Source organism: Eretmochelys imbricata, chromosome 5, assembly GCF_965152235.1.
Source record: "Eretmochelys imbricata isolate rEreImb1 chromosome 5, rEreImb1.hap1, whole genome shotgun sequence".
Lineage (NCBI taxonomy): Eukaryota > Metazoa > Chordata > Testudines > Cheloniidae > Eretmochelys > Eretmochelys imbricata.
In genome coordinates, this window is record NC_135576.1 from 33,420,184 (window position 1) to 33,435,576 (window position 15,393).

A 15,393-nucleotide genomic window follows, 5' to 3' on the forward strand; every position below is an offset into this window, starting at 1 on the left:
TTTTGGAAACTATTGGGAAAGGAGTGCATTTTGATTTAAAGGGTGAAAAATTTCACCATGTCTGTCTATCCTACATTTTTCTGCAGTGCCCCTCCCCACAGTAGTATGTGACTACTTCCTAAATGTTGGTTAGTTATTGATTATAACTAAGGCTGTGAGTTTGTCATGGAGGTCATGGAAGTCACAGATTTCATGACTTTCCGGGAGCTCTGGTACTTCTGCAGCAGCCGGTGTTGCTCAGGCTGCTCCAGGGCCAGCCGCACCAGCCACTGCTGGGGCAGTCTTGGGCCATGCCCCACCCCCCACAGCAGCAGCAGGAGTTTGGGTGTGGGAGGGGGCTCAGGGCTGGGGGTTGGGCCGTGGGAGGGGGTGAGGGCTCTGGGTGGCGCTTACCTCGGGGAGGCTCCCCGGAAGCAGCGACATTCCTCAGCTCCTAGGCGGAGGCATGGCCAGGCAGCTCTCCACGCTGCCTTCACCTGTAGGCACTGCACCCGCAGCTCCCATTGGCCACGGTTCCTGGCCAATGGGAGCTGCGGAACCAGTGCTCGGAGCAGAGGCAGTGCGCAGAGCTGCCTGGCCACACCTCCACCTAGGAGCTGAGGGAGGGTGATGTCGCCACTTCCGGGGAGGTGCAGAGCCAGGCAGGGAGCCTGTCAGCCCCAACAACTGCTCCCCACAGCACCAGTGGGGGTTCCAGGCCATGCCGTCCCTCCCCCCCGACCCCCTGCCAGTACCAGCAGGGGTCACGGGCCACCCTCCCCCATCACCCACAGTGCCCCTGAGATGCCCCCCAGGCCACCTCTCCCCCCCCCCCCCCCCCGCAAGGTTTAGTCAAGGGTATATAGTACAAGTCAAGGACAGGTCACAGGTTGAGAATTTTTGTTTACTGCCCGTGACCTGTCCATGACTTTTACTAAAAATACGTGACTCAAAGGTAGCCTTAATTATAACATTACTTTGCCACACAAGATAGTTGGCCAAGGAGGTAGAGCTGCACCAAACTATTCTTTCCTTTTGGAAATGTTCATGGAGTCCAAATTTTTAATAGAGAAGATCTTTGTGTATTAATGGCTGCCACATCCGCCATCCAAATCAGCCCACATCCTCTATTCCAATGAGTCAATATTGTGTTTCAAGTGTGTGGCTAGTAACAGAACACCAAGTTGTTTCTTCATCTTAAATTATAGCCACTTTTCAAAAGGATTACATTGCCATGCAGGGAAGACATCTGCATATACTTCACATTTCAATATCTCAACTTTCCAAATAATTGGAATGGGATTGTTTATGGCTAGACCAAAAGATACTGTTAACTTGAATGTCAAGAAATAATATAAATATAAGAAATAATTTATAAAAACATTTAAATTAGAATTCCACTATTTAGACACATTTAGACAGCTTGTTATTATTAAAGCATTTATCTGGATAAAGTACCAATATTTTTAACTGGATTGTTTAAAAATATTAGACAGCTTCTTTCGATTAAATGTTATATTTTCTTGTTTTCCTTTCTTGGCTTTTGAAGACTTCTAATTTTCTCACTTTTGAACTTCGTTTATTTGAGGAAGGTGAAATAGTGGCCTTCAAAAGACAAAGGTTTAGCTAAACAAAGAAAAATACCATATGTTGTTACATACCTCAAAAAAAATGTAGCCTTTTCTCCAGCAATTTTCTAATTTCAAGTACATTTGATCAAGGTACTAAATGTTTTCAAATTCATACAAAAGGACTTTTTAAAATAAGCTCCTGTTTGACACAGGAAAAATAAGCTTTCTCTTGCATGCAAAAATGATGTTCAGGCAAAATTAAGGTTAATAATGTAAACATAGAGAAGTCAGGAATTGAAAAATTGAATCAATCCTCAGCTGAGCTGGGCTTATGTTTTGTGCAGCTAGAGAGATGGGAAGGAAGGTGGCTCTGAAAATCCTTTCCAACCCACTGATTCTGTGCTGGTCAGGGGCTGAAACCCAAGGCCTGTTCTGAGTTACATCAGCTGCCAAAGTCCCATTAGGACTTCACCACACCCCCTAAGAGTAAGACAGAGCACTGGTTGTGCTGCGTTTTCCTCCCTGAGAGATGGGTGGAGTGGAGCTGGCTATGCTCTATGCCATCTGCACCAGGGAAGTCTTTGTCTGCCCCTTTAGGGAAGCTGGACTCGGTGCTGAGGGTATGGACCAAGGTTCTACAGTAACATTGACTGAGCCACTTGTGGGGTTGGAGGAAGTATAAAATCCTGCCCCTCTTCCTTGGTGTGGGAGTTCCCCAGCCTCAGCAGAAGCAGTGCTGTCCAGCTGCTCAGAGGCAGCAGAATGTGCACTAAGGAGCCCAGCTCTGTGGGAACCCCTGTGTACCAATGTGCAATGTAATCTGTGTTGGGGCTAGGCAAGGTGGATTGTGGATTCTGTAGTCATTGCCTCACACAGAGCCGAAGACACAGCTGGAGTTATTCCGGTCTCAGAGCTGCAGTATCAACCATGGACACAATATTGCTAGGGGAGGGGAAGGATTCACTTTGTCCTTGCCCTTGGGAAGCTTCCCTGTGTCAAACACAGCTTCATGGTTTTGGTGCTGGCTAGAAAGTGTTTGCTAACTGTGCTCAAGATGGTTGAGTTATCTTCTGCAGCACAGCATGAAACTTCATGTTGAAGTGCCTGACTTTAATGTGTTTCAATTCTAAGTCTAACCAGCATCATATTAACATAAATCTTACATTTTATTTCCTGGGGGGCGGGGGGTTGTTTGTTTAAAAAAACCTACAAAGGAAAAAAACAGAGAGAGAGTGCAAAAACCAAAGCCAAGTAACACTGCACAATTCAATTCTGTGCCAGAAAATGAATTTTTATACATAATCTTTTTCATATGACTCTAAATCTCATGGCATGGGCTGTGGTTTTCTGTTTTACCCAAACTTTAGGTTGGCAGAAGTGTTTTTTGCACAAGACATCTTTAGAATGTTTCGCAGTTTAAAAAAAAATGGAAAATTAGAGTGGGCACCATTCTCTAATCTGTATTCACAGCGGTAACTGTAATATTGTCATCTACAGTATAACAGGAGGATCCCACTTTACACAACTGGCTTCAGAGAGGCCGGAATGGGGAGTTTAAGGCTGCCCATGGTAAATATTAAATATCAGCCAATATGTAACGTTAGAATTTTCTGCTTTTAAACATTACCTATTTTTCTCAGACTAAGTACAATAATTAGGTCTTGTGCATCTATGGGGCTGTGTCTGCTCGTATAATACATTGCCTGAGTGGCCATGATCATGTCTCCCTCTAGTGGCTGACCACAACAATTAATAGTTTATTGTTGACAAAAAAAATTACTCCTTTTGCTCAAGTGATGGACACCTGGGTTTTATGTACTGAACTTCACAGGCTGAACTTCCTCTGATGCCTTTGGTGACTAAATATGCATGAGGCAATGGTTTCTTACAAAGGGGTTTGTTTCACATTCTTTGAGGTTTACCTGGAGTTAAGGTTCTCAGACTACAGGCAAACAGAAGGTTCTTGCCAAGCAAACCTCAAGGTATGTTTTACAACCCCTTTTCCTCTGTTACCATGGGTTGTTCTCTGGGATTTATCAACCCATGGAATGAAGTAAAGATATGAGCTGAATGTAGCATTGGGCCAGGGAGCCTTTCTAATCCTGCCATTGATGAAAGTGGGACCAGACAGACTATTTATTCCACTGAAGATATTTGGTATGCTTCTCAGAGTGAGGAAGACTACTTTGCCAGTCCCCTAACACTCCAGGTAACAGGAGCTAGATTGACAGCAGTCCCCCGAAAATTAAGGTGAGGCCAGTTGGCTGCCTCCTGAATCTTTTGAAAAGATGCTGTACCATACCAGGCCACCAGATTAGCTCCTTTTCCAAAGCCATCTAAAAGAAAGAGTGGGGTGTTCTTGTAGCTTGTTGGAAAAGAATAAGGTTCCCAGCCCTTGTCTGAAGCCAGGTCAGCCAAGTCTTGCCTGAAGCTCAGTGAATCTTTTAGTGGGGGTTTTGGTGTGCAAGGTTCACATGGCTCTAACATTAATTATTCCTTTCTGACAGGGCATATAAACACTGTCCCTGGCTGGAAGGGGTTAATTGGCAATCTGAGGCTTAACTAGCCATACCCTATCACATCTTATTTGGCCGTTAAGCTTAAAAGGAGAGTTTAAAAGGGGGAAGCCCAACAATTAGAGGCTGATGGGGAAAGTGGTACAGACAGACTGTCCTGTGGAAGGCAAGGAGCCTGCCTGGAGACAGGAACCCTGATGAGCTGCAGCCTATCTGAACTGCTAGCAAGGGGAGGAGCGTACTAACCCCTAGACAGTGGTGGTGTTTGAGACACAGGAACCTGCAGAAAGGTGTGGTGAAAATGGTAGAAACTGAGGAATAGGTGGGTTACTGAGCCTGGCTGGGCTGAAGGACTGGTTGCTTTTCATTAGGGCTGTCGATTAATCACAGTTAATGCATGCGATTAACTCAAAAAAATTAATTGAGATTAATCGCAGTTTTAATCACACTGTTAAATAGAATGCCAATTGAAAAGTATTAAATAGTTTTGGATGTTTTTCTATATTTTCAAATATATTGATTTCTATTGCAACACGGAATGCAAGTGTACAGTGCTCACTTTATATTATTATTTTTATTACAAATATTTGCACTGTAAAAATGATAAACAAAAGAAATAGTATTTTTCAATTCACCTCATGAAAGTACTATAATGCAATAGCTGTATCGTGAAAGTGCAACTTACAAATGTAGATTTTTTTGTGACATAACTGCACTCAAAAACAAAATAATTGTAAAACTTTAGAGCCTCCAAGTCCACAAAGTCCTACTTCTTGTTCAGCTAATCGCTACGAGAAATAAGTTTGTTTACATTTATGAGAGATAATGCTGCCTGCTTCTTATTTACAGTATCACCTGAAAGTGAGAACAGGCATTTGCATGGCACTTTCATAGCAGGCATTGCAAGGTAGTTACATGCCAGGTATGCTCAACATTCATACATCTCTTCATGTTTCGGCCACCATTCCAGAGGACATGCTTACATGCTGACGATGCTCGTTAAAAAAAAATGCATTAATTACATTTATGACTGAACTCCTTTGGGTAGAATTGTATGTTTCCTGCTGTTTTATCCACATTCTGCCATATATTTCATGTTATAGCAGTCTCAGATGATGAGCCAGCATGTTATTCATTTTAAGAACACTTTCACAGCAGATTTGACAAAATGCAAAAAAGGTACCACTGTGAGATTTCTAAAAAGATAGCTACGACACTCAACCCAAGGTTTAAGAATCTGAAGTGCCTTCCAAAATCTGAGAGGGATGAAGCGCGAAGCATGTTTTCAGAAGTTTTAAAAGCACAATGCTCTGATGGGGAAACCACAGAACCCGAACCATCAAAAAGGAAAATCAACCTTCTGCTGGTGTTATCTGACACAGATGTTGAAAATGAACATGCGTCGGTCCGCTCTGCTTTGGATTGTTATCTAGCAGAACCCGTCATCAGCATGGACGCATGTCCTCTGGAATGGTGGTTGAAGCATGAAGGGACATATGAATCTTTAACATACCTGGCATGTAAATATATTGTGCCGCTGGCTATAACAGTGCTATACAAACACCTGTTCTCACTTTCAGATGACATTGTAAACAAGAAGCAGGCAGCATTATCCCCTGCAAATGTAAACAAACTTGTTTGTCTGAGTAACTGGCTGTACAAGAAATAGGACTGAGTGGCTCTAAAGCCACTAGGCTCTAAAGTTTTATATTATTTTATTTTTGAATGCAGTTATTTTTTGTACATAATTCTCCATTTGTAAGTTCAACTTTCATGATAAAGAGATTGCACTACAGTACTTGTATGAGGTGAATTATTAGTCGTTTAATCGCAGGATCAATCATGCTTAATGTTTTTAATTGTGCCATTAATCACGATTAATTTTTTTAATCTCTTGACAGCCCTACTTTTCATATTTTTTAGGATTTTGGTAACAGGCTCAGAGGCCCTGGAAGGTGTTAGCTAAAATGGTCTGGCCAGAGTAGACACTGGGGAAAATGAGGCAGTGTTTCTGCATTACTATATCTGGCCACAAGGGGTGCACTGAGGTGGCAACTTTGCTACATTTTCATTAAAGCTGCCTACCATTTTTGAGTATTTGAGAGCAAAACAAAGGTTGCACAAATAGGGGTTTTACTGGTTACTTAGCTCAAGTGAAAAATGGCTGGATCAGTTTTGATCAGACATACCAGACATATTTACCGTTGGGCTGAGGTCAGTCCAAACATTATTTTATAACAAATGATAATACAATAAGTTAGAATGGATATAATGCAGTAGAGTGGAAACAGCTTCTTGTTCTTAACAGTAACACTAATTACCCAGGCCATTAAGTCTGTAATGTTCATTAAATAATGATGCACAGTAAACTGTGTTTAGTGAACAATCTAGTTAATTGCATCATCTCACCATCAACTCAGGTCAGAGTTTTCATTATTTTATACTGAAACCCATAACATGTTTAAAATTTCAAATGTCCTGTTTGATAGCTACAACAGACCAGCTGGCAGCCTCGTTTGAAATGGAAATGTCTCAAGCTGGCTTCAGTGCTCATTATTCCCAGGTAAATTGACTGTTTAGATGTAGAAATTGTTTTTAGAAGGGAAGCAGCTGTTTATTGGTTAATGCATGGATCTGGAATTAGGATTCCTGAATTCTGTCCACAATTTTGTTACTGGTTTGCTGTATCACATTTTGAAGCTCTCAATAACTCAGTCATTTGTAAAATGAATAGAAAAATATTTATAAGAATAAGTTTTGTGAATCTAAATTAATTAATGCTCACATAGCACTGTGGCATCAGCAAATGATTTTCTATAAATGCAAATTGTTGTTACTGTATTTTAAAAGTAAGAGGTTTTTATGCCATCTCTTGGAAAGATTTCATATTATTAAATGACAGTTTTAACTATAAAATACTGAAATGTATAAGTTCTGTATTACTAGAGGTATAGCATTTTTTTAATACATTGACTATTTCAAATACATAAATTCTAAGTGGTAAATATTAATGGAACATCAGTGCAGGGTACTGAATCACAGAATATCAGGGTTGGAAGGGACCTCAGGAGGTCATCTAGTCTAATCGCCTGCTCAAAGCAGGACCTATCCCCAATTTCTGCCCCAGAACCCTAAATGGCCCCCTCAAGGATTGAACTCACAACCCTGGGTTTAGCAGGCCAATGCTCAAACCACTGAACTATCTCTCCCCCCGCAAGCTGAAAACTGTAGTAACCAGAAATCATTAACTCTTTATTTATTTTAGAAAATAATAATGTGCCCATTGTGATGATCTAGACAATGTACAAAATTAATATGTTAATTAAATACTAGGCCCAAAGGATGGAAAGACCTCCACCCTAAGAAAAAAAATAGAGGCAAAGGAAAACAACACAAAGAGAGAGGGAATGAACTGGGCAGTTCATCAGAGATGAACTGGCCCATGTGAAAAGGCCTCCCCCACAGGTTTGAATGCAGTTAGAGTTTAGCATTGATGAAAACCTGAGCAACAGACTTTGTTTCATTTGACCTTGCACAAATACTGTTTCAGAAATACAATCTCTCCACTTTTACATGGAGGGATATAAAATATAACATGGTAATTATGATTCAGAGAGATTATTAGCCCTTACACACAGATATTATCCAGACTACCAGCCAGAGGAAGGCTTAAGATCCATTTGGTATTGTATATGGTTGCAGTAGCCAAAGGGACAAACTGCCAAGATCAGAACCTCGTTGAAGGAATGGATTTGTTGATATTTCAGCAGACTGGAAATGGGACACCTTTACTTTTTCTGGAAGGCCAGACTGACTCCTACAGGCACAAAAGATCAGCAGACCCATCCCAAGGGGTTTAAAATCCATCTGGAGATCAGTAGAAGCACTGTACTAAGAGGCTACCCAAGAATGGCATTAAATGAGTGCATTTCCTAGTTGGCCTTGCCCTGGCTACTTTTGCTGTCTTGCTTATGCTATCTGGCTCTGCATACCCCAGTGGAATAAGACATATTCCACTTTGCCTTTACTCCTTTGGCCCAAAGTTGTTAATAAAAATGGGATGAAAAGTGACTTCACTTTATGATTGTGAGGAACATACTAATGTATGAAATGCAAGGCTAAATATTGCAAGTATATGTGAAACAAAAATCAAAGAATATCAAAGAAAATCTAGAGATGATGATTATGGCTCTTGTAAAGAACAATGGTTTTGTTTTTTTTTCTGAATGTAAGGACTGGATCATGCTTGGAGCAGTTGGAGCATATGACTGGAATGGGACAGTAGTCATGCAAAAAAACAGTATGGTTTTAATGCCAAGAAATGATACATTTCGTGACAAGTCTTCAGAAAGAAATGAACCTCTTGCAGCTTATCTAGGTAAGAGAAATGATCCTGCGGAAAACTTTGCGGAAACCCCTATGAATTTTGTGTGTTCTCTCTAAAACTCTTCCAAAAAGATATTCCTAACAAAATACAGTCCTGGCTTCCAGGTGGTGAGGAAGATTTGGACTCCAGAGGCATGTCTAAACTATAATATTTCATCATATTAGAACCTGAGTATGACCAATCGAGTTAGATGACACAATATGACCATAACTCTGCAGTCAATGTAGATCACAAAACACCCAAACCTTTTGGGTCATTCTAGACTGCAGCTGAAAGCAAGCTTCCCAGCCTGAGCAGATTGACTCATGCTAGTTTGGCTCAAGCTAACATGCTAGCAGAGTGGCTAACCACTTGAATTCAGACCCAGGGGAGTTGAATCCAAGGTAGCACAAGTCCTTCTACCTGGGCTATGAGGCTCGCTCTCAGCTGCAGTGTAGATGTAACACTGACAGACCCTGGTTGTCGGGATTGAACTAGGGACCTCTGGAGCTTAGTGCATGAGCCTCTACTGCATGAGCTAAAGGCTAACTGGCTGTTAGCTAAGGCTGTAGAGCAAACTCATTTAACTCTAAGTGGTCTTGGTGGGACAGAACACCACACCCAGAAGGTCTGTGGGTTGCATAGACACACCCTTATACACATCTGCTAGCATGGCCTCATGGAAACAAAGTTACACTTGTATGTGGTTTTGCAGTATTGGACCTTAAGGTTTTAAATCACAGCAATTATTGCTGATGCAGTCTGTAAATGTTACATCTTGAATTATTTTACTTCTCCTAGGATACACTGTAAATTCAGCATTGACACCCGGAGATGTGCTATACATTGCTGGTCAACCTCGCTATAATCACACAGGCCAAGTTATCATTTACAAAATAGTAGGAGGAGATGTAAAAATACTACAGCGGTTAAATGGAGAACAAGTAAGCATGTGTTTTACAGTTAAAATGTAGGTGGAATATAGTAAACAAATCTGTTCACAATGTAATTTGAATGAAAACTATGGATCAGAAAAGCATCTTAGGGAAATTCATAGAATCATACAATATCAGGGTTGGAAGGGACCTCAGGAGGTCACCTAGTTCAACTCCCTGCTCAAAGCAGGACCAATCCCCAACTAAATCATCCCAGCCAGGGCTTTGTCAAGCCTGACCTTAAAAACCTCTAAGGAAGGAGATTCCACCAGCTCCCTAGGTAATGCATTCCAGTGTTTCACCACCCTCCTAGTGAAAAAGTTTTTCCTAATATCCAACCTAAACCTTCCCCACTGCAACTTGAGACCATTACTCCTTGTTCTGTCATCTGGTACCACTGAGAACAGCCTAGATCCATCCTCTTTGGAACCCCCTTTCAGGTAGTTGAAAGCAGCTATCAAATCCCCCATCATTCTTCTCTTCTGCAAACTAAATAATCCCAGTTCCCTCAGCCTCTCCTCATGAGTCATGTGCTCCAGCCCCCTAATCATTTTTGTTGCCCTTTGCTGGACTCTCTCCAATTTTTTCACACCCTTCTTGTAGTGTGGGGCCCAAAACTGGACACAGTACTCCAGATGAGGCCACATCAATGCCAAATAGAGGGGAATGATCATGTCCCTTGATCTGCTGGCAATGCTCCTACTTATACAGCCCAAAATGCCGTTAGCCTTCTTGGCAACAAGGACACACTGTTGACTCATATCCAACTTCTCGTCCACTGTAACCCCTAGGCAGTGATGAGCTGCCAAAATCTTAACAACCGGTTCCCTATAAAATGTTCTGATTTAAGGGAAGTGCCACAGTATGTATTTTTTGTACCTTTCTCCATAAGAAGTGGCAATGCATTGAGTCACTGGGAGTCGTACTTAATAAAAAAAAAAAAAAAACATTTTTACATGTTTATTACAATAGAAACAAATTATTGCTTTATTAAACGCATATCAACATAATGAATGAGGCAAGTGCGACCCCTGTTAATAAAATAATAAACTAGACAAGGGGTGGGCAAACTTTTTGGTCCGAGGGCCACATTGGGGTTGCAAAATTGTATCGGATGCTCGGTAGTGAAGGGTGTGCCCCCCCCAAAACAGCCTGTCCCTGCCCCCTATCCGACTCCCACCCACTTTCTGCCCCCGACTGCCCCCCTCAGAACCCACAACCCATTAACCCCCCCCATCTCCTTGTCCCCTAGCCACCCCCTCCCAAGACCCCCCACCCTAACTGCCTGCCAGGACCCCACCCGTTATCCAACTTGCCCCGTTCCCTGTCCCCTGATTGCCCAGACCCCATCTACCACCACCCTGACAGACCCCCGGAACTCCTACGCCTCCCCAACCCTCCCTCCCCCATTCCCTGTCCCCTGACCACTCCCCTAGAACCTCTGTCACCTCCAACCGCTCCCTGCCCCTTATCCAACCCCTCCTCTCAGCCCCGGCCCAGCCCCCTTACCATGCTGCTCAGGGCAGCGTGTATGGATGCCGCTTGGCCCGCTGGAGCTCGCAGCCCCACCCTCTTACCATGCCACTCAAAGCGGAAGGAGCTGCAGAGCTGCCCAGGAGCGGTCCAGAGTGCTGGTGCCGGCAGCGTAGCATGCTGAGGCTCTGTGGGGGTGGGGGGGAAGGCAGGGGAGGGTTTGGGGAAGCCTTCCCGGCCAGGAGCTCAGGGAGCCATAATAATTTTTAACAACTGGTTCTAAAACTGCTTCAAAATTTAACAACCAGTTCGCGCGAACCGGTGCGAACTGGCTCCAGCTCACCACTGCCCCAGGTCCTTTTCTGCAGAACTGCTGTCTAGCCACTCGGTCCCTAGTCTATAGCAGTTGTAACAAAGTTCCTCCTCTACCTTGGTGGGTCTTGTGCTTATTGGCAGATTTGCTCGCCTTGGAGCTTCATAGTAGCCCTCAGTTTGGACGTTTTCTTTAACCCACAGTCCTGGTCAACTCCTCCTGTGTCTGACCAGGAGTTGGGAGGATTTGGGGGGAACCCGGGCCTGCCCTCTACTCCGGGTTCCAGCCCAGGGCCCTGTGGAATGCAGCTGTCTAGAGTGCCTCCTGGAACAGCTGTGCGACAGCTACAACTCCCTGGGCTACTTCCCCATGGCCTCCTCCCAACACCTGCTTTATCCTCACCATAGGACCTTCCTGCTGATGTCTGATAATGCTTGTACTCCTCAGTCCTCCAACAGTCTGCGTTCTCACTCTCAGCTCCTAGCGCCTCTTGCTCCCAGCTCCTTACACATGCACCACAAAGTGAAGTGAGCTCCTTTTTAAACCCAGGTGCCCTGATTAGCCTGCCTTAATTGATTCTAGCCGCTTCTCGATTTGCTGCAGGTGTTCTAGTCAGCCTCTCTTAATGGTCTCCAGAAGGTTCCTGATTGTTCTGGAACCTTGCCTGTTACTTTACCCAGGGAAAATGGACCTACTTAACCTGGGGCTAATATATCTGCCTTCTATTACTCTCCTGTAGCCATCCGGCCCGACCCTGTCACACAGTGCATGGGATTCTTCCATCCTAAGTGCAGGCTTTGCACTTGTCCTTGTTGAACCTCATCAGATTTCTTTTGGCCCAATCCTCTAATTTGTCTAGGTCACTCTGTATCCTATCCCTGCCCTCCAACGTATCCACCACACCTCCCGGTTTAGTGTCATCTGGAAACTTGCTGATCCACACCATCCTCCAGATCATTAATAAAGATATTGAACAAAACCGGCCCCAGGACTGACCCTTGGGGCACTCTGCTTGATAATGGTTGCCAACTAGACATGGAGCCATTGATCACTACCCGTTGAGCCCAATGATCTAGCCAGCTTTCTATCCACCTTATAGTCCGTTCATCCTGACCTTGTTCGTGAAGACAGAAGCAAAAAAAGCATTGAGTACATTAGCTTTTTCCACATCCTCTGTCACTAGGTTGCCTCCCCCATTCAGTAAGGGGCCTACACTTTCCTCAACCTCCTTCTTGTTGCTAACATACCTGTTGAAACCCTTCTTGTTACTCTTAACATCCCTTGCTAGTTGCAACTCCAGTTTTGATTTGGCCTTCCTGATTTCACTCCTGCATGCCTGAATAATATTTTTATACTTCTTCCTGGTCATTTGTCCAAGCTTCCATTTCTTGTAAGCTTCTTTTTCGTGTTTAAGATCAGCAAGGATTTCACTGTTAAGCCAAGCTGGTTGCCTGCCATATTTACTATTCTTTCTACACATAGGGATGGGTTGATACTAATACTTCATAAAGTATAACCTGTTAACATGCTCACAGGATTCTCCTATCTGCTAAGGAACGCAAAATGAACTTAAATCAACCAGATATTTTCCCAGGAGAATTTCCCGTGTACAGGGAATCTTAGCCAGTGTATACCTAGTGAAGGTGGCATAGCCACCTCCTACACCAGCTGCTACGCCTATCCCTGGGGAGGAGTGGGTATGGCAGGGCAGAGCAGGGGTGTGATTGAGCTAAATTCCACTACACTTGATCTCCCCACTAGTACAAATTCTGCAGCACCTTGTAGTAGTGGTGAAAGTTACAGAGCCCCCCTGCTGCTTTAACTTCCACCAGGACTGGGCAGCCAGGGACCAGGGAATCACAACCAGTTTCACTGCTGCCATTGTCAAGTATGCCTGAGAACAGCGGATATGGTTGAGAATTTGATGTTTGTATATTGAAGGCAGGAGAGACCTTTTTAACACTCATCCAGATTTCATACTGTGTCATCACAATGACCTTTTATTATGATTATGGTAAATTTATAAAGCTTATACATTAATATAAAGCTGGAGTCTAAGTGTATCTTTGATTCACAATTTCAGGTATCAGCAAAAAGAATGAGCAGTACTTGTGGCACCTTATAGACTAACAAATTTATTTGGGCATAAGCTTTCATGGGCTAAAACCCACATCATCAGATGCATGCAGTGGAAAATACAGTAGGAAGAGATTTTATATATATATACAGAGAACATGAAAAAATGGGGGTTGCCATACCAACTCTAACAAGACTAATCAATTAAGTGGGCTATTATCAGCAGGAGAAAACAAACTTTTGCAGTGATAATCAGGATGGCCCATTTCAAACAGTTGACAAGAAGGTGTGAGTAACAGTACGGGGAAAAATTAGCACAGGGAAATAGTTTTTAGTTTGTGTAATGACTCATCCACTCCCAGTCTTTATTCAAGCCTAAGTTAATGGTGTTCAGTTTGCAAGTTAATTCCAGCTCTGCAGTTTTTCATTGGAGTCTGTTTTTGAAGGTTTTTTGTTGAAGAATTGCGACTTTTAGGTCTGTAATTGAGTGTCCAGGGAGGTTGAAGTGTTCTCCGACTGGTTTTTGAATGTTATAATTCTTGATGTCTGATTTGTTTCCATTTATTCTTTTGTGTAGAGACTGTCCGGTTTGTTCAATGTACATGGCAGAGGGGCATTGCTGGCACATGATGGCATATATCACATTGGTAGATGTGCAGGTGAACGAGCCCTTGATGGTGTGGCTGATGTGATTAGGTCCTGTGATGGTGTCCCTTGAATAGATATGTGGACAGAGTTGGCAACGGGGTTTGTTGCAAGGATAGGTTCCTGGGTTAATGTTTGTGTTGTGTGGTGTGTGGCTGCTGGTGAGTGTTTGCTTCAGGTTGGGGGGCTGTCTGTAAACGAGGACTGGCCTGTCTCCCAAGATCTGTGACAGTGAGGGATCATCCTTCAGGATGTAGATCCTTGATAATGTGCTGGAGAGGTTTTAGTTGGGGGCTGAAGGTGACAGCTAGCGGCATTCTGTTACTTTTTTTGTTGGGCCTGTCCTGTAGTAGGTGCATCTGATGAAGTGGATTTTAGCCCATGAAAGCTTATGCCCAAATAAATTTGTTAGTCTCTAAGGTGCCTCAAGTACTCCTCGTTCTTTATTCAATATTTTGTTTTCTTCTCATTCAGTGTGTGGCCCCATATCTTATTTATTGTACATCACTCAAACCCCAATTCTCCAGGACCTCATTCAACTGCCTTAACCATGAGTAAGGCTGAAAGTCTGTCACCGAGGTCATGGAAATCACAGATTCTGTGACTTCCTGTGACCTCCATGACTTCTGCAGCAGCCGGTGTGGCTGACCCCAGGGCCGCCCGAGCAGCTGGGGCAGTCTGGGGGCCAGCCACAGCAGACACTACTTGGGCGGCCCTGGGGCCAGCCACACCGACCACTGCTTGGGTAGCCCCAGGCAGCTGGCCCTAGGGGCTGCCGGAGTAGCAGCGGTCCTGAAGCAGCAGTGGCGCCCTGGACCACCCCCACCCACAAGCACTAGCTGTGCCCCAGGTCGCCCGCCCCTGCCCCAGAGCACCAGTGGTGCCCCGAGCACACACCCCTGCCACTCCAGAGCAGCAGCGGTGCCCCAGAGCCCCTCCTTCCCCCAGAGCAGCAGCAGCACCCTGGAGCCCCACAGAGAACCTAAGATTTTGTCAGGGGTATTTATAGTGCAAGTCATGGACAGGTCATGGGCTGTGAATTTTTGTTTATTGCCTGTGACCTGTCTATGATTTTTATTAAAAATACCTGTGATTAAATCTTAGACTTAACCATGAGACACTCCTTTCTCATCCCTGTAATCCCTGGCCTCATTCACTACACATCTTCCAACTTCTGCAGCAAATAAGAGGGGTCACTACACAACCCTGATCCTTCCTCAGAGCAGATCCATCCAGTGCACTGAATGAGGCAGGAGTCCTCTGGAAAAACTAGTATGTGGTCGTGTAATTAAAGACTATATCAAAATACAAATGCACAAGAGGGCCAAATTAAGGGTGCACAGGCAACCCTAATTCTGGCATTTCCTAACTTCTGAGTGCTCGGCATTGCAATCTTATTAATAGCCTTTAATCAGGTTGGGGTTTTTTCCGTAATTTCCTAGGTATTTAAAAAAGCAAACTGAAACATCAGAAATTCCATCATATGGCATCATATCGACATCCACATGGTTCATCTGCT

General features: G+C 43.8%; 1 protein-coding gene across 1 annotated transcript in view; it reads left to right on the forward strand.

Annotated features, from left to right (window-relative positions):
• Positions 1–15,393, forward strand: part of ITGA1 (integrin subunit alpha 1) — a 119,298-nt gene that overhangs the window by 58,177 nt on the left and 45,728 nt on the right. Inside the window, exons 10-12 of the mRNA XM_077816830.1 lie at positions 6,556–6,629; positions 8,300–8,444; positions 9,234–9,376. Coding sequence (XP_077672956.1) covers positions 6,556–6,629; positions 8,300–8,444; positions 9,234–9,376 — 362 coding nt within the window. The remainder of the gene's footprint in view (positions 1–6,555; positions 6,630–8,299; positions 8,445–9,233; positions 9,377–15,393) is intronic.